The sequence below is a fragment of the Cucurbita moschata genome, unplaced genomic scaffold (genome assembly GCF_002738365.1).
Source record: "Cucurbita moschata cultivar Rifu unplaced genomic scaffold, Cmos_1.0 Cmo_Scf00026, whole genome shotgun sequence".
Classification (NCBI taxonomy): domain Eukaryota; kingdom Viridiplantae; phylum Streptophyta; class Magnoliopsida; order Cucurbitales; family Cucurbitaceae; genus Cucurbita; species Cucurbita moschata.
Window position 1 is genome coordinate 3,355,061 of NW_019268542.1, and position 19,141 is coordinate 3,374,201.

The 19,141-nt window shown below is 37.2% G+C and overlaps 2 protein-coding genes across 4 annotated transcripts; both read left to right on the top strand.

Moving 5' to 3' along the window:
• The first annotated feature begins 2,970 nt into the window (after positions 1–2,970).
• On the top strand, positions 2,971–13,120 carry LOC111462027 (serine/threonine-protein kinase haspin homolog). 3 transcript variants are annotated; one of them, XM_023105681.1, is made up of 16 exons: positions 2,971–3,035; positions 3,066–3,099; positions 3,199–3,328; positions 3,425–3,523; positions 7,155–7,245; positions 7,447–8,042; positions 8,640–8,763; positions 9,047–9,156; positions 9,453–9,564; positions 9,925–10,017; positions 10,089–10,150; positions 10,232–10,362; positions 10,500–10,570; positions 10,694–10,746; positions 12,077–12,143; positions 12,709–13,120. In XM_023105681.1, exons 2-16 carry the CDS (start codon positions 3,084–3,086, stop codon positions 12,838–12,840), a joined length of 1,887 nt encoding a protein of 628 aa, XP_022961449.1. In that variant the 5' UTR covers positions 2,971–3,035; positions 3,066–3,083; the 3' UTR covers positions 12,841–13,120. The 3 variants fall into 3 exon arrangements, 2 of the variants coding, with proteins under 2 accessions (XP_022961449.1, XP_022961448.1); XR_002713686.1 differs by having other exon boundaries at positions 2,975–3,099; positions 10,694–10,798; XM_023105680.1 differs by having other exon boundaries at positions 2,977–3,099.
• A 1,703-nt stretch (positions 13,121–14,823) lies between these two features.
• Positions 14,824–17,096, top strand: LOC111462029 (mucin-2). The gene is made up of 4 exons (XM_023105682.1): positions 14,824–15,085; positions 15,331–16,002; positions 16,082–16,244; positions 16,601–17,096. The coding sequence occupies exons 1-4, from the start codon at positions 15,019–15,021 to the stop codon at positions 16,791–16,793; spliced, it is 1,095 nt and encodes a 364-aa protein (XP_022961450.1). The 5' UTR covers positions 14,824–15,018; the 3' UTR covers positions 16,794–17,096.
• Positions 17,097–19,141: the final 2,045 nt, after the last annotated feature.

Here is a 19,141-nt window from a genome sequence, read left to right on the forward strand (position 1 = left end):
TTTTTTTTTTTTTTTTTTTTTTTTTTTTTTTTTTTTTTTTTTTTTTTTTTTTTTTTTTTTTTTTTTTTTTTTTTTTTCCGTGTTACAACCAGAAATTTTGATGTATCAGATAAAGAGGTAGAAAAAGAAATGCCAGATGGAGAGACAACAAAAACTACCAAGGCATTGACTCAAAATGTTAGAGATAAAGGTAAAAGGGTGGCAGAAACTTCAAAAAATAAATAGAAAAAAAAAAAAGAAGAGTGGAAGGACTGCTCAAGAAGAAGATGATTCGGATAAGATTCTTGCTGAGCTAGGAGAGTGGCCTAGTATATCAAAACCAGCAAACCCTCCTCTTTCTTCACAAGAGGCCAAAGTTGAGACCCCACCTGACCTTGTAACTCCTCCTGATGCATCTCTTGAACAGGAAGCTGAAGAAGAGAGCACAAAAACGACTGTCGCTAAGAAGAAGAAAAAGCGTAGGCAAAAGGAAAGAGAAAAAGAGAAGCTGCTAAAGAACAAACAAGAAGGCAAGCTGTTAAAAGGGAAACAAAGTGAAGTTTGAAGTTTTTCGCTCTTCAGTTGTTAAGAAATAAGCTTGCACTAAAGGAGACTGTCAAAATTAGTGCAACTTATTTTAGATGTAATTAGGAACTTGTTAAGCCATTCATCTTGGAATAGTTTATTTTAGTAGAGTTTTTGTAGGAGCTATTTATAGGATTTATTTTTGTTTAAACGGGTGCCTTCAGCTTAGTAAAACAAGCCACAACAGTTCATTATTTTAGTTGTCTCTGTATTACCCTCTTTGAGTAATAATAATTTCATATTTATTCACACCTTTGAGGGTGAGATATTGTGACAGTATCCCACGCCTCCTTGGACGTAGTAGCGGCAACCACATCGCGAAGAATCTCCTCATACATAGAGGAGAGAAGGCTACTTATGACCCTGATCATACCACCAATCATAGGCCGAATTAGAGACCAGGTCAACACCAACAGCGGTTGAGGAAGGGACCAGCTTGGCAAGTACGACAATGGTGCCATCGAGGTAGCCCATAAGTTTCGTACTTCGTAGGTAGGGGGGAGCTGAGCGTGCCATATGATGAAGTTATTTTGGTGAGATAGATTGTGACAGCATGACGAAGACGGATTGGGGCAAAGGTCGACGTCATGGGTAATGGGTGGTTCATGCTATCCTGTGTATATTATCAATAATGGTCGTATAAAAAAGAAGCATGCTTGTTAGTGTTTGAAGTCTTTTTGTTATCCTTAACATGCTTAAGATTGTAACTTTGTCTAAATTTTCTGATTATAGTGATCTAATAACTGACGTTAGCTCTCAATGTCACTTAGCTCATGAAGCTCGCAAACCATCTTGAAGTACTAAAATTGGGGGAATGAAAGACATTCAAACAATGAGTTCCCAAACAATACCGTTCGAATGACTTACACCAAGAATGATATAGACAATCTTTCTTGAACTGTGTGATCGGAGAATACTCAATATTACAAATCAATAATGTGATTTATCATTATTTATTTGAACAATAGGCCCAAAGTCAAATATATTATGTGTATAATTTCCTTATTATTTTATTTGAATAATAGGCCAGAAGAGGAGACGAGCCTCGATTAAGGGGAGATTGTTTGAGATCACCAACAATGAAAAAGATATGCGAGACAAGAAAATTGTAGAAAAAATTTGCTTGCCCTAAAAAAATTTACTTCTGTTATAACATCTATGGAAGAATCAAAAGATACTGATAACATGTTCATCGCTAAATTACAAAGTTCATTAGTGGTGCATGAACAAAAATTTGGCTTTGCTTTAGGCTTACCCAGCCCTCACACCAATGGAGAGAGTATTCTTTGTTTATAAAAACATGATCATTTCCTAAATTAGCCCTCGAAAAAACCTCCCCTTAATCGAGGCTTGACTCCTTTTGAGTCTTAGTCATTTTTTAATGCCTTCGTACCTTCGAGGGCATGCCCCCCTTAATCAAGGCTCGACTCCTTTTGAGGATTTACCAATCTATTGATATGACTAAGTTTAGGGCATGACTCTGATATCATGTTAGATGAATACAAAAATTTGGCTTTGCTTTGGGCTTCCCCAGCCCTCACACCAATGGAGAGAGTATTTTTTGTTTATAAAAACATGATCATTTCCTAAATTAGCCCTCGAACAAAGCACGCCTCCCCTTAATCGAGGCTTAACTCCTTTTGAGTCTTAGTCATTTTTTAATGCCTTCGTACCTTCGAGGGCATGCCCCCCTTAATCAAGGCTCGACTCCTTTTGAGGATTTACCAATCTATTGAGACTCCTTTTGAGGATTTACCAATCTATTGATATGACTAAGTTTAGGGCATGACTCTGATATCATGTTAGATGAATACAAAAATTTGGCTTTGCTTTGGGCTTTCCCAGCCCTCACACCAATGGAGAGAGTATTCTTTGTTTATAAAAACATGATCATTCCCTAAATTAGCCCTCAAACAAAGCACGCCTCCTTTTTTTTATTGCCTTCGTGCCTTCGAGGACTCATTGTTCCCTTTGAGTATAAACTCTCATGCCTTTGCTTTGGGCTTCCCAAAAGGTCTCATACCAATGGAGTGAGTATTCTTTGTTTATAAACCCATGATTATTCCCTAAATTAGCTGATGTGGGACTTTTATCATCCAACAGAATCATAAAGGAAAAGGAACTTACCGGGGCGGAGGAATCTCTCTCCACTCCTTTCCCATTCTCTGTTTAAACTGAATTCTCATCCCGACCCCGCAGGTGAAATGCATATATATGAAGACACCTTCAATTAATTTTAATATTCACAAAAAATGAGGGACTATATTAAAAATATTAATAGATAAGGGGTTAAATTGAAAATTTAAAATGGACATGGACTAAATTGAAATTTTTTATACCACATACTTGAAAAAGAGTAACCCCTATGTTTATTGTTTGGCAGCTTTTTGCCCTTGAAAAACGTCCATTTCCGGCCTTAGGTGGCTCATTGGCCTCCCGCCATTCGGACATTCGAACGCTCCTTCTCTGCATTTGACCATCTGCTCTCCACTCCCTCTACTTTGTCCAATCTTGACAGCATGAATTCCAAACCAGGTACAGGAAACTACTCAACTTTCTAGCATTCATCTTCCTTCCATTCGTTATATAATTTGTAGCCTAGTTTCTTACTGTGTTAAACGGGTCAAATTCTAGCTGGGAAGGGCATTGATTTGTGGTCCGAGTTAATAGCTAGCGAAGGAAGCGAGGGCCAAGAAGAGGCGCGAGTAGAAGAGGTTTATAGACGAAGAAGGCCATCCCAGAAGACCGTTCATGAAGTTCCTTTGTAAACTTTCTTCACTGACTTGTTTAATTTCTCTTTCTGTTTTCTTTTGTGTGATGAAATCCATTGTTTCTTGTTTTCGTTTCGGTTTTCTTGCAGGAAGCAAAACTTAGGTTCGAATCTTCGCGATGTGAACAGATTGAGTTTTGCTGCTGTTAACAGTAAGAGAATTAGTTGGAACCGTGCCCTTTCCATCAGGTTTACTTCGTTTTTCTCTTAATGTTCTTCTCAACTTCTTGCTGCCAATTCCAATAAGGGTGCTTATGTAGTTTGATCTGTGCTTTCTTAGTTCTTGTTAACACGGACGATTTCGTTGTAGCTTATCGCTTTTAAGTTGACCATGTAATGACTAAAATGAAACACAAGGAGGCAAATATCCAAACGACAACAAAGAAAGCCTACGTGATAGATTAATACGTTCTGCGGCAGTAGATTGTTAAGTTACCACGAGTTATCATTCCTTATCGGATGCCATGAAGTGATCTTAGAAAGATAGATGAGTTGTATGATCTTCGTTGCCTTACATAAAACAGTCGACATTTAAATTTTTTTTTTTTTTTTCCTCCAGTCCTCTTAGATATTTCTAAAAAGTGGCTATAGAGTTTTGAGAGCAATACTGTATGACCTTGGCCCTTATAGTACATTCTTCTTTTCTTGTAAAAAAAGAAAGTATTATTCACATACCCTATAGTATGTATAATGAAACTCTTTAGCAAGTCTTGGGTTCTATTGGCTCGATTTTCTGATGCACCCAAGTTTAAGCTATTTTGTTGAAATTGAAAAATCAGCCTAAAAACATACAAAAACGCTGTATTTATACAAGAGGGAGGGCTTGCCTGATCGGTCAACAGCCTGCTTACCGACTAAACAGCCAAAAAATAGCTGTAACAAACATAAAACTATCAGCCTAAAGAACTACAAGAAAGAGAATAAAATTACCACAACAATGACTGGTTAAGAAAACTAACATAATGAAAGGCCCTGCATCAAATCCTTCCCACCAAAACAAAACTCAACCCACAAGTTTAAGGTGCTAAGTTTAATTCATAAGGATCAAAGTAGGGGAAGGCGATGGTCATTAGGTGTTGTTGCAAGTCTAAATTATCTTGCTGTTTTTTATATTAAGTTTCAATGAGATACATGTGCCTTTTATAATATATAAAGGCTAACTAAATCTCTAAATACTAGGTAACAATATAGATAAATTAGGGGTCAACTACTTTTCTTATTTAATGAAATTACATAGGTATTCCTTCAACACTCCCCCTTAAGCTGAGTAATAGATATAACGGTTACGTACTCTATCCTCATTAGTGGGGAAGGTCAAGGGGGAGGATCTAGAGCATCAAGAAGAGACCTTAGACAAGATGTTCTTAGTCTCCTTTCCTCTTCTTGCTTGTTGTGTATACCCTCAGTAAGATTGTTTCCAAATTTGTTGATGGAAACATTATCAACAGCTTTTGAGGTCGGGAAAGATAAGTTACCCCATCTTATTTCATACTATTTTCTTTTGCTCTAGGAAAGAGGAGTCGTTTCTAGACCAATCTTAGCGTTTTTTGAGGCCATGTTGGGACTTAAAATCAATAGAGATAAATGTCAGATTCTAGGTTTGACTTGTGACCCCAGGAAGGTGAGTAGTTGGGCTGCTCATGTAGGTTACGAGATTGGTTTGTTTCTCTCATCGTACTTAGGGCTCCCCTTTGCCATAATCCAAGTACTCTTCCTTTCTGAAACCTTGTGGTGGACAAGGTGAGAAAGAGAGTTGCCTTTTGGAAGAGAATCCTTTCTCAAAAGGTGGTAGAAGGACCTTCATTCTCTCAGTGTTGAGTGGCTTCCCTATCTATTTCTTCTTCCTTTTTAGAGCCAATTATTCTGTGTGTAAAAATATTGAGAAGCTTATGAGGGACTTCTTGCGGTAAGGGATGATGAGGGTAGAAGTGTGCATCGTGTGAGTTGGGAGATGATGGAAAACTTGATAAACCTTTTGGGTTAGAACTAGGGAATTTAAGGACTCATAACAAAGCCTTGTTAGCCAAATGCTTTAGCGGTTTCTCCTTGTCCAAAACCCTTTGATATAGGATTTTAACAAGCAAGCATAAACCTCATCCTTATGAGTGGACGTTGGGTGGGGTCAAGGACACTTACAGGAATCTATGGAAAGAAACATGAAATGGACTCCTCTCTTTTCCTTACCTTGTTCACTATTTTGTGAGCGATCAGAAGGAAACATATTTCTGGCAGGATAAGTGAGTGGGGGATAAACAAATGTGCTTTATGTTTCTCCATTTATATCATTTGTCCTTCATGAAAATCCGTTTTGTGGCTGATGTTTTGGATCCTTCCAAGAGCTCTCCTTCTCTTTTACTTGGTTTTTGTCGTTCATTGTCTTATAGGGAAATAGTGGATATCACAACTCTCTTATCATCGATTAGAGAGTTTGAGTCTAGGTTGGGGAGAATGGATGTTCGTTTTTGGAGTCCCAATTCGACTAAGGGCCTCTCTTTTAGATCATTCTTCCATTGTTTGTTGGACCCTTCTCCCTCTATTGATTTCATTTTTATTCTCTATGGAAGGAGAAAGTCCAAAGAACGTTGAATTAGTTATTCATGTAATAGTAGACACTTTTGATCGACTTACAATAAAGACGTCTTCTCTGGTTGGGTCGTTTTGTTGCATTATTTGTTAGAGGGCGACGGAAGATTTGGATCATATCCTTTGGAGATATTCTTTTGCTTGTTCTGTTTGGAGTTATTTTTTTTAATGTGTTTGAGTTCTAGTTATCAAGACACAGAGATTACAGGGAGATGATCAAGGAGTTTCTTCCTCATACCTTTTTAAGAGGGGGGATTTCCGTAACAAGCCAAAGTTTGTGCTTTAATATAGAGACATTGAGGGGAGAGGAACAATAGAACTTTTAGAGGAATTGAAAGGGATACAAGTGACTTTTGATCTCTCATTAGATTCTATGTTTTTCTTTGGGTGCCGGTGTCAAATTCATTTTGTAACTATTGATTAGGTTTTATTCTTCTTGATTGAAGTCCCTTTCTCTAATAGGGCTCCCTTTTGTAGGTTTGATTCTTTTGGATGCTCTTGTAGTCTTTCAATTTTTTTTCTTAATGAAAGCTAGCTTTTCATCAAATATATAAATATTGAGAGTCGAGAGAAAAGAGACAACTTGATGACTTTTTGGACAATCATATGATAGTTTTTTATTGTTTGTTGGAAATGAAATTCCCCTATGGGTCTTGTCCTTGGAGGATTTAGCTCCAACCAAGGTGGGGAATTCCCATTTAGAATAGAATCGGGAAATAGTTTCCATCAATGTTTTTGGAAACAGGGATGGGAATTACATTTCCCGTGCCACCTTTCCTCTGTCCTTGATTCCAAGTTTAAAAAATAACTAAAAACATTTACCATCCTTTTCTATTATAATGGTTGATATGAAATATTTAATATTTTTTTAAAATTAATTATTTAAATTAGTAAATAATGTAAATACAAAAAGTTTCATCTAAGATGCATGTAATTTTAATATATTTGTTTCGATTTTGATATTGACTACTTTTTTAATCTAAACAAATTAAATATTGAATGGGAAATTGTTTTTAGTGATCCCGACATGGGGATGGCGATTTCCCAACCTTGACCATCATTGGGTACAAAGATTAAATAGGTTTCTATATAGCTAGTGACAAGGAGGGCAGTCTCCGACCCTGCTCCATTGCTTTATTGATTGATGTTACTCTCTGACTATATATTCATGTATTGTCTTCATTTTCTTTCTCATTCTTTTGCCATTGGCTGAGTGTATTGTGTTCACTTTTATCAGAGGTAGGGCGAGTATTGCAGTTGAGGCTTGTTTAGATCATCAGCTTCGGCATAAGGAGGCAAAGAGAAAAGGAAAACCTGCTCTACCCAAAGTAGGCTTCTTTTTCTTTTGGTGACCTTTGTTTCCCCTTTACTTTATGCAATTTTGAAGAGTGTTCCGTACGTGTAATCTTATTTAAAAAAATTTGGACCTTTTTGTATCACACACCAATACCTTGCATAGAGTATTTGAAGTCAATATGAGCTCCTTCTTCTACACTCATCGCATTTATTTTAATATTTGAAATTGACAGGGAAAGTTTGTACAACCTACCAACTTTGACAGGGAGCGTGCATACTTTCAAGAGGTAGATGCTTTTGAGTTGTTGGAGGAGAGCCCTTCACCCAAGAGATTCGGTACATGGGCAAGTAGTCAGTTTGATAGTGCTGCATTACCATCTCTATGCTCTAAAATAGAAAAATGGTTAATTTCCAAGAAATCAAATTACAGTCTTGCACCTTCAAGCACGTTATCAAAGATATTAGAAACTCCACTGGAGTCCAGAGAACCAATTGGTGGCAAACATTTGGACAAATTCAATTTGGGAACTCCTGATAAGTCTGCTAGAGAGATAGATGCGCGCTTGTGCTCTATTCAGAGAAGATTTATTTCCAGTCTAAATGATATCGATGCCCTTGAAATAGATAGCACTCGAGACAACAGAAGTACCAGAGCAGAAGATGTGAGCACAGAGGATCGTGCAGACCTTGAAGTTTCTGTGAAAAAACTTTCTTTAACATCAACATCTACTTCTTTCCATAACTATAATTTGGATCCATTTAATGCATTATTAGCAGTTTGTGGACAGTCAGCTCCTTCCACGCTTAAGGATGCATTCTCTAATTATTGGTTTGTTCCTCAGTCTGCAAATACTTATTTTCATATATTTATTCTGCTTATTGGCTTAAAAGAACATAAAAACAGTATATCTAGCCTTTTGTCTTCTCCAAGATTTAAAGGTTGGTTTCTGAATCAGTCATCTTCTTTGCAACTCGGACTTCGTTGCTTAAGAAGTGGCAGGAATAGGTTCCACCTCTAAACGGAGATTCATAAGTAATGTAATTAATGCCTATGAAGTGTTCTTTTTGAGGATCAGCTTTTTAGGGATCCTGTTGCTGCCTTTTAGTTTATTTTCAAGCTTATAGCACGACAACTTCTACTTGGAACTATTAATTGGATGAGTTGATTCAGGATCAATCCCGACAAGTTACAGCTTTCTTATAACTGTTGAACTCAAGTAATTTATCTGAAATTGCAGTCACCATTTGTTATAGAGTAAATAAATACATTCACATATATTTTGCCCTATGCGATTATGCATATGGTTTGTGGTCACTGCTCTTGCAACTATTGTTGTTCTCCCGTTAATTTCTTGGCTTACTTTAGTTCGTATGTTCCTCATTCACAATTTTTAAATTTCGTTGATTAGTGAATTTTTTGACTCAGTGACCCGGAAACTATTGTCAAGGTTGGTGAAGGTACATATGGAGAAGCTTTTAAAGCTGGTAACACCGTTTGCAAGATAGTTCCAATTGACGGAGATTTACAAGTTAATGGAGAAGTGCAAAAGGTACATTTTACCACCAACTCATGGCTGTTCCAGCCTGGCAAGTGGCACTTCATGGAAAATTTCAGGGATGGAAGATCATGTTGAAGAGTTCTTTCGTTTTGGAAGCAGATTTTTAATGCATTGATTTTTCTTTAAATTCGTTATTATATATATATTTTCGTTCGTTCTTTAAAAATTATAATAATTGTTTTTTTCTTTTGTACCATCCCGATGATTCTGATGAATGTAGTTGAAGTCAGAAATTTGTTATAACTCTAAGTCAGTCATACTTACCTTGTATCAGAGATCAGAAGAACTGCTCGAGGAAGTCATACTTTCCAGAACTCTGAATTCTCTAAGAAATCAAGAGGGCGGTGCTGATAATTTTTGCTCAACATTCATACGAACCATAGAGTATGTTTACTGCCTAGTAAGATAAATGGTCATGGTTTTCTACGATGTCAATGCACATCCACTAGCTAGAATTTTCCACCACGCTTTTCCTTTATCTGCAGTAGTTTGTTTCTGCTTTATGTTGGGCTATCAAACATTCTGATGTGATGCAATTTTTAGGTCAATTAAAGAGTAGAAAACTTGTTTCCAGCTCATCTCATACGCTGGGTTTTGTGAGAATAATTGCCGTTGGTAATAATGGAGCAGTTTCTCATGGACTATTAAACTAATACTTTCGTGATCTTTTTATCCAATAGTTTAAGGGTGTGCCAAGGTTCTTATGATGCTCTACTAATCAAGGCTTGGGAAGATTGGGATGAAAAGCATGGCTCGGAAAATGATCACCCTAAGGAGTTTCCAGAGAAACAGGTTTCTTTTTGTATAGATCATGAATTATTTCTTTTTCTGAAATATAAAAAGCTTCATGCATCTGAGTTTTTATCGTTTATATGTACCAACGCCATAAAGGGGAACAAAAGCATGGAAACGTATATTTGTTCGCATAATATTGCTTATCTTGTGAAAATAATTTATGTAGCTAGAAGATCACGATCATTTTAATTGTGTGTTTCTTTGTATAGTACCAACTTTTCACTTTTTTTTGTAAGACCTCACAATCTATTCCTCGAGTGATGGTTTGAAATTATTTTAAATAAAATGTCATATTATGATATTAGAGGCTTGGTTATGCAATTTATCCTGTGGTTGACTTTTGCTGATGTTCTGTAGTGTTATGTGGTGTTTGTTCTCCAACATGGGGGAAAAGATCTTGAAAGCTTTGTACTCCTGAACTTTGATGAAGCCCAGAGCTTATTAGTACAGGTTTGCAATGGATTTTACTAGCATTATTAGCTTTTGAAGCTTTAACCAGATCCAATTTTGACGAACTGCAGGTTACTGCGGCCTTGGCTGTGGCTGAAGCTGCTTATGAATTTGAACACCGAGATCTGCATTGGTCGGGTTCTTCTTCCATCTACAGTTAATTTGGTAGTTTCTTTTCATTGACTACTGATTTGGATCGTGTATTTATTGCCAGGGGAAATGTACTTTTGAGTCGGAATGATTCTGAAGCGCTGCAGTTCACCCTTGAGGGTAAGAACATGACCGTACAAACATTTGGACTTCAGATTTCGATCATTGACTTCACCCTATCGCGAATCAATACTGGTAAGAGGTTTTTAATTTATCATCTATGGAGTTTGCACTGAGACAATTCCCTTAATTAAAATTTGTTTATGAGTTAGTTTTGTTGGTTGCCTGGTCAAAAAGGGAGTTAGAAAACTGAATGAATGTTTGACATGCAGGTGAAGACATACTCTTTTTAGATCTCTCATCGGATCCTGATCTCTTTAAGGGTGCAAAAGGAGATAGACAAGTAAGCAAGCATTCAATTTGATTACTTAAGAATTAAGATAAATCTTATCAATCCACTTATTTGAAAATTTTCGTGTTACTTTTTTATTTTTATTTTTATTTTTATTTTTGTTCTCATATGCAGTCAGAAACATATAGGAAAATGAAGGAGGTGACTGGAGACTGCTGGGAGGGGAGGTACAAGTGTTTATGCGTTTATCTTTCTATCATATCTGAATCAATTATAGAGGTGATTTTGATCTTTTTCCCCTTTGGCATCCTCAGGATTTAATTGTTTATAAATTTTAGAAAGACTAATATATGCTTAGTGGCTAATATTTGATATTTTAAAATCTATTTCTGTTTTATAATTTCCAATTTAGCCTTAAAACAAGATGCCCCAACAGTCATGTTTCCTCTTTACTTCCAAGAACTCCTATACAGTTAAAAGACAAAAAGCCTGGGATAACATTCTATTGAACTCGAGTAATAAGAGATTTTTTGTTTGTATTCACAATGGATTTGTACTCTCAAAATTCATTTTAGTCCTTGTAATTTAACCTTTATTGTAAAAGATTTCTCAAAATTAAATGTCAACTTTTATTATGTAATTATTTAATATATTTTTTTTTTATATAGTTTATAAGTATATTTGGTTCCTAATTAGTTTGATCTATCTATGTAAAAAATTTTAAATTTTAATGATACTTTTTATTATATAGACTAAATTATTCCAAATTTTAACGTACACGGACTAAGTTTGTACACCTTAGAGACTAAATTCTTACACAAATGAAAATACAAAAACTAAAACATTAAAAAAATTTTAAGGACTACAATGTTACTTGGATGAAAGTTGAAGGACAAAAGGTAATTTTTGACCGAACATTTTTTAATTCAATCTCTTTTAATGTTGGTGAATATGAAAATTGGTTGATTATAAACTTACAAACTAAGAAAAATCTAGAGGAGAAAAAGTCATCTAGAAGGAAAACAATCGAAATTTCTTCTAATTCCTTAGGAATTTAGAGGAGAAATAAAAAACTTTACCTTTTTCTCCTCAAATTTTAACATTTATCAATTGTCATGGACTAAATTGAAAAATGATAATGCATAGAGGATTATCTTGAAACTTTTTAAGCGATTGGGATTAGATTAAAAAAGAGTGACTAAAAAATATTTAGCCTTTTAGAAATGTCCAAAAAAGATGTGGACGGTACTGTTTGTGCTGGATTATCTGCTTGGTAAAAGTGTAAAGGGGAAGATCTTATTCTCGCTCTTTTTCCCTCCTTTCAGCAAGAGCGTCCATTGTTATTCTACTTTATATGAATCCACAAACTCCATGCACAAAGTTGATACATCTAAAATTTTAGAATGTAAGCGATGAAATTTAGCAAGATAATTTATAGCTTTCAAGTATAGTACTCAGTAGTAGACATTTTGCCATCCATCATACTAACCTGATACCTTTCACCATTGAAAATTGTCTGTGACTCATAACTGAAACCGTTGATTTTGTATTCAACAGCTTTCCTAGAACGAACGTCCTGTGGTTACTCTACCTTGTGCATATATTACTTCTGAAGAAATCATTCGTAAGTCTTCTATATCTAATTAGGAAACCAATCATAATTGTTCCTTAGAACCCAAAGAATTGAATTTAGCTTTTGTGAACAATCACTTTCATTTGTTGTAAGTTACTAAAAGAAAATGTGTTTCTCATTTCTCAAGGACTGAGTAGATTCAAATGGTGCTCAGTACATTTTAGATGCAGAATATCAACAGAATTTGTTAAGTTATAATTCTTATTCTGGAGTATGATTGTGAATCCCCAGATAAGTAGCTAGATTTTTTTGGTTGTATTATTTTCGAAGGTTCTTTCATATTCAGATAGTTTAGTTCTGAAGTGGATGCATATTCTGTGTCTATATCTAAACAAAACTTGTTAAAGTATGAAGTTGCTTATTCTGAAGATTGACATGAATCCTAAAGATAAATACCTTGGCTGCTCTCCTTTTTGTTTTTTCCTTCTGTGATGTTTACCTTCTAGGGGATTCACAAATCCAAAAGGTGTATATTTACGGTGGTTTTGGAAATGTTTTTGCTGTCTGAAATGTTAACTGTAAGAATTTGATTGAAAGGCTGTCGATATTTTTCCAGGAGCGTAGTTCAAAGCATGAAAGGGAACTGCGGGCATTCAAGAAACGTCTGGACAAATATAACTCAGCAAAAGAAGCAATTTTTGATCCATTTTTCAATGAGTTGATTTTTTGGTCAAGCAGTGTGGAGTAGAGCTGGATGATTTTAGACTCCAACACGAAGTAGAATGAAGTCCTGATATTGCTCCCTGCCGGTGGATGTAAATTAATCTTTGTATTTGTAATGTTTAAAAATTTATAGACTAAATTAACACAAATGTAAACTATAATGACAACAGGTATATCTTAAGAACCTTTCTTTTACTTTAAATTGTTAGGCTATCTTGTTCCTCAACAGTGACTTTTCTCTTTTCATCATGATTTATCTCTGAGTTGTTATAATTATGGAAAATTAAAAGCAAACTTATCAGAGATATAGAGGATTGATAGGTGATGATTTAGATAAATTTGCTTTAGTAAAAAGTAGGGTGCATAATATCAAGTTTTGCATTACATTTACTTTATGATGATCTCTGAGCCAATCGATTTCAGTCTTCGTTAGAACATCATCTGAAAATGTGCTGGCAAACCACTACCGTTTTATCTTCTACTAGAATCAAGCATATGCATGCATGACATAGACTCAACTCTCAAGGGTTGTGGCACGACAGCCCAATACATTTTAACCAATATTCGATTCCTCTGTTTCTTTATTTTCCAATTTTGGGCAAGGAAAAGCACCCTGCTCTTTTACATTATCTTTGATATTTCTCCTTTCAGTGTATGTGGGCAGGAAATTGACATGCAGCTTCTGGACTGTCGCATAGATTTACTTTGCATGTAAGGGGGCATCAAATCAGTGACTGCTGGAGAATTTCTTTGAAAAGCTAAGTTTTTCTTTTTTGTTTTCAGAACTATTGTTAGGGATTATCTTGAATGCCTTTCCTGAGTTGCTTTACTGTGCATTTGAATTATCGTGATTTAGTTTTGAAACATGTTTTGATTCTGGAAGTGGGAATCAGATGGTGGGCGTATGGCTTTATGCAGGGAGCCCCAGGGAGAAATATAAAACAGGTGATTGACTGTATGGGCACTCTCTCTGAATTGCGTGTTTGCTTTTGGCTTTGTCTAGTCAGACAGGTTGCTTTTGATCCATTGATACGAAGAACCAAAGCGTCATAGGTTATTCCACATGCATTGTCCCCACTCCCATTGTATATTCTAATTCTTAATGGCACCATCACCAGCAGCAACAGCACCGCCATGCTTGTGGGAAGTAGCTGAAAACCTTTTTTGAGCCACTTTGGGAAAGCAGTTGCAGCATCAACCTCACTTCACTTAAGGTCAGCATCATTTTTTGAATTTTTTTTCCCTTTGTTTTGCTGCACTCTGCATAAACTCACAAGTTCTGCCCGTTCGGTCTCGTTTTTTCCAATAATGGCTGTCAAATCTTGTACCTGAAGTAATCTCAAAAGGCTAAAGACTGCATCATTTCATCCTAATCCCAATGCCCAATTCCCACTTAGATTTGATTTTCTCATTTCCTTCTTTTCCACCTCTATTAAACTATTTGCTTTGTGGGTTTTGCTGAGCTGAACACCTTTGACTCCATTTATATTATTATACACCTACACTGCATCTTTCCAAACATCTTCAATCTTTAATGTTCTTTAGACTTTAAAGTCAGAATTTGAGAAAGCATATCTTGTATTTGTTGGAATGGTTGTTAGCTTATTGTTTATTAGATTTAATAGATAAACTTTAGTTGCATATCTTGCTCCCAATTTGAAAAGAAATTAGGATGGAGAAAAGAGAGAAAAAAAGGGCTGCGATTACTTGGAAAGGGAAGAGAATGGAATCACTTGGCTTAGTTGCAGTCATGGGTGCATGTGTACAAATGCACATGCATGCTTTCTTCCCTTGGAGCTGCTATGGTTGAATGTTACTTTATTATCTTTGAGGTTATTTGTCTTTTGAGAAAAGATGGAAAAGGCAAAAAAGTATGGACGGGCTGATCCCCTTTTTCTCTTGTCGTTAGAGGCAACGTTTCCAATATTATCATTCTTGCTCGTAAAGTAACCATTTTTTCCCCTTTTCATTTATTGATTTATTTCTTTTATATATTGCAGCCGTAAGCATTCTACTTTTTTCACCTTTACCTTCTTCCTTTCCCCCGTTTCTCTCTTTGAACTTTGGACGCGAGCCCCTTTACACCATTTTTCCTGTCTGGTTTCGTTGTTTTTAAAAGCAACGCCTCAATTAAACCGATCCCATTAAGAATCCAGTTGGGTCTCTTCATTTGTCCCCAGAACTATAACCTCTCACCATTAAAATGGCCCAAACAGCTTCCAAATGCTTCTTCTTTTCCGTTCTGTCTCTCCTCGCCATCTGCTCTTCTGGTAAGCAACTTCTTATTCTCGAACTAGAACAGGTTATAGATCTATCTAGCTCAGTTCTTCGTTTTCTGCTATGATTCCGTCCGGGTTCCTGCGAGCTTCAGCTTCTGAATCGAAAGTTTGCATTTTGTCCACTAATGGCGTTTCATGTTTTCGCAAAAAATTTAAGGGGTTTTGTTGTTTAGTGTCGGGTGAATCTTTTTTCTTCGTTTCCGTTCTGAATGTATCTGCTTCTGCCGTTATCTCAGGTAGATTTGGTGGATCGCATTTGGATGTGCAAGAAAATGCTTCGGCAGAGTTGGAATGGAAGTTCAGTGAACTTGTTCGGACAACAATGCACGACGCGACCGACTCGCCGACAACGAATTTTCCGACAACTCCAGACACCTCCACGCCGACAATCATCACCGTTCCGGCGACCAACCCTATCACTGTCACTCCGTCGAGTCCTGCTTCCACGCCGGTGTCCATTCCCTTAACGACACCCATCACAGTTCCTGCTAACTCGCCGGTGCCGCTCACCAATCCGGTTGCGCCGCCAGTTACAGTACCCGGAGCCCAGCCCATAACGAACCCGGTGACCACTTATCCAGCTCCGTCAGGTGGTTCGCCGGTAGTAACACCCGTCACAAACCCAGTTCCGGTGTCCCCTCCGGCGATGACGAACGCACCGGTAATTCCAGGACAGAGCTGGTGTGTGGCCAGGTCCGGCGCTTCTGAGATGGCTCTTCAGTCGGCGTTGGACTACGCCTGTGGCACTGGGGCTGACTGTTCTCAAATCCAGCAAGGTGGAAGCTGCTACAACCCAAATACACTTGAAAACCACGCTTCTTTTGCATTCAATAGCTATTTTCAGAAGAATCCTTCTCCTACAAGCTGCGATTTTGGAGGATCTGCCATGGTTACCAACTCCAATCCAAGTAAGAGAAGACGGTCATAGTTTCTCAACCCCCGACCCTATGTTTTTACTCAATTAATCCAATTCTTGTCTTGGAACAGGCACTGGCTCTTGCCTTTACCCATCATCATCTTCCTCTGCGACGCCGGCATCCATGACGCCGTCGGTTCCAACGCCAACACCGACAACAACAGCGCCGATCACTGTCGCACCAACTATAGTTACGAACCCAACGTCTTCACCTGTAGGGACCGGCATGCCAGAGTAAGATGCTCTGTTCACTTCTCATGCCTATTAACTTTTTTAAAAAAGCTTGGAACTTTCTAATTCTTGGGGTTGAATTTGGGTTAAACTACGAGTTTGGATAATTTATAATATATCTTCAACTCTTAAAATTGTGCCCGTCTGTCCATCTGATTTGTCTAAACTAAAACATTCGGTTGAGGTTTGAGTGTAACGATTTAAGTCCCCATTTTTTATTATTGTTCTAAGAAAACACTAGAAAAGGTAGAGACTTGTTAGAGTTTACTAAAAACTTATTTGAAGGGTGGGGAATAAAATAGGCACAATTTGCATGAAACTTATACCTTTAAATTAATAAAACCATCTTCTTGGTGCAGAAATGGAACTCCTCCTGCAGTCTTTAACCCAGACAATCCAGCTTCAAGTATTGGCAGCTCAACAGGGTTTGGAACTGAGATCCCTCCAAGCTCAAGCACCTCAATATCCATGGCAGCTGGATTGAGACCCTTTACTTGGTGCATCATTATGACGATGTCCTTGATCACTCGCAGAATCACTCTGGAGTTATGAAATCACTGAGTTCTTCTCCTTGTACTGTACATGAAAGGCACTCGTAATTCACAGCTTCAGAATCGCCACCCAGTTCCACCATGAGTGCAATTTTTGGAGGAGAAAAGGGACCAGAGGTGAGTTTGAGAGATAGACAAGATGGTTTAGAGAATGCACTGCCACTGCCACTGCCTTGCTTGAGCTTTTGCTTGTGTAAAGATCAAATATATGTTAGTGATAGAGACGGATGTATTAGCTATTGGAACTTTGAGACTGTAATATAATATTTTTATAAATATATCTATATGTTAGATTTTGGGAGTATTGTTGGAATTTGTATCGCTGGTTATTTACTTCAACGTGGTCGGTGCTTGAGAATTAGAACTAGAACTTTGGTTCCAGAAAACAGGGAGACATAGCTGTGGACTGGAAATGTTTCTATAACTATGTTTAAGTCGGAGTGTTTTGTACTTAAAAAGGAAAAGAATGGTTGTCGCTCAATTTGAAATTTGTTGAGTTACTCGTTGGTTGAAGTTAGAATCCTTGAATCAAAACATAAGATTTCATATTATCTCGTATGATCAAAGATAAAATAAGATTTAGAATCTTAGTATAAATTGAGTCATTTCACAATTGAACTTGATCGATGTTTGATCAAGAGACCTTGTCACCACTATCTAGTTGATGAACACTATCACCATTTGTAGTTTTGTTGTCCAACCACGTTCTTTCAACGAGGAGCTAGATATCTAGAATGTCTAGAATGAACTAATTGAGATCAACGAGATCTAAGTTCTAGTTTCACCTCAAAATCAAATTGAGCAAAGAATGCTTAATCTATCAGCAGAGTGGTGATTGGTGGGTTAAGATCTACCGGTGGGTTAAAGGTTGGCATGGTGACAAAGATCTACCACATCAACATCCCATACATATCAACCAATGGTTATTTATAACTTTTTCTAAATACCATGGATTAAAGTTGTCCCTTCTTAAATCTCTAAATACAAAAAGTACATTTTAACTCAAGATTTTTGTTTGTTTGTTGTGGATAAAGATTTGCATGACAATAAAGGCTTAGTCACGGACGGATTTAGGAGCAAATCATTTAACCCAAGATTTATATATATTAACTATTTGATCTCTGAATTTTAAAGCGGAAATTCTTTGAAGTTTAAAAATTGACGTGTTTAATCTCAACCATTTGAAATCGTTTTTTCTAACTAGTCTCGAAAACTTCTAGCATCCACTTCAAAAATATAATCAAAATTTAGGTCCCAAACAATGTTATTTAGATTAGATTGGTGGTGATGCATCATGTTTAGACCAAAGTTGAAAATGAAAAAAAGGTAATGTCTAATTAGCGTATGGTGTTATGAATGAAGTGGAGAGAGAGGTTGATGATTGAGAAGCAGAAAATATGGGCCGTTGGGGGGCCATGCTTGCTTGCATTGCTTGCTTCCATGTGAGCTCAATGATTGGGAAGTGACATTTGTACAGAAACTAACACTTACCTCAATTTCAATCCCCACTGATGGCGGCAGCACCCCATGTTTCTGCATTACATACGTTAAGCATAATCATGTCCCATGTTGATTAGAGAAGAACAAATCACCCTACGTAAAAGTGTGGAAATCTTCTCTAACAGACGCGTTTTAAACCCTTGAGGGGAAGCCCAAAAAATAAAGTCCAAAAAGAACAATATCTGCTAGCGGTGGGCCTGGGTCGTTACAAATGGTATCAGAGCCAGACACCGGACGATGTGCCAGTCTTCTCGCTGTTCCCCAAAAGGGGGTAGACACGAGGCGGTGTGCCAATAAAGACGCTGGGGGGCCTAAAGGGGGGTGGATTTAGGGGCGGTCCCAAATCGATTGGAGGAAAGAAAGAGTGCCACCGAGGACGCTGGGACCCGAAGGGAGGTGGATTGTGATGTCCCACGTTGGTTGAGGAGGAGAACAAATCACCCTGTCTAAGGGTGTGGAAACCTTTCCCTGAGGGAAAGTCTAAAAAGGAACGCCCAAAGAGGACAATATCTACTAGTGGTTACATCCATAATGGATGATATTGTCCACTTTGAGCATAAGCTCTCATGGCTTTCCTTTAGGCTTCCGCAAGCGACCTCATGCCAATGGAGATAGTATTCATCACTTATAAACCTATGATCTTCCACGAGACTCACTCCCCCAATAATCCTCAACAATATGTTCTCGCATGGCACCTCCTTGTCCTTTCATACTCGATATCAAAACAACTGCTTCTTCCTTTAGTACCTGAAATATTTATCAACACTTTTCCCACACAACATAGCCAAATATCAAGAAAATAATGCAAACAAAGTACACTCCGCATAATGCAAAGAAATGGGCAGCAGC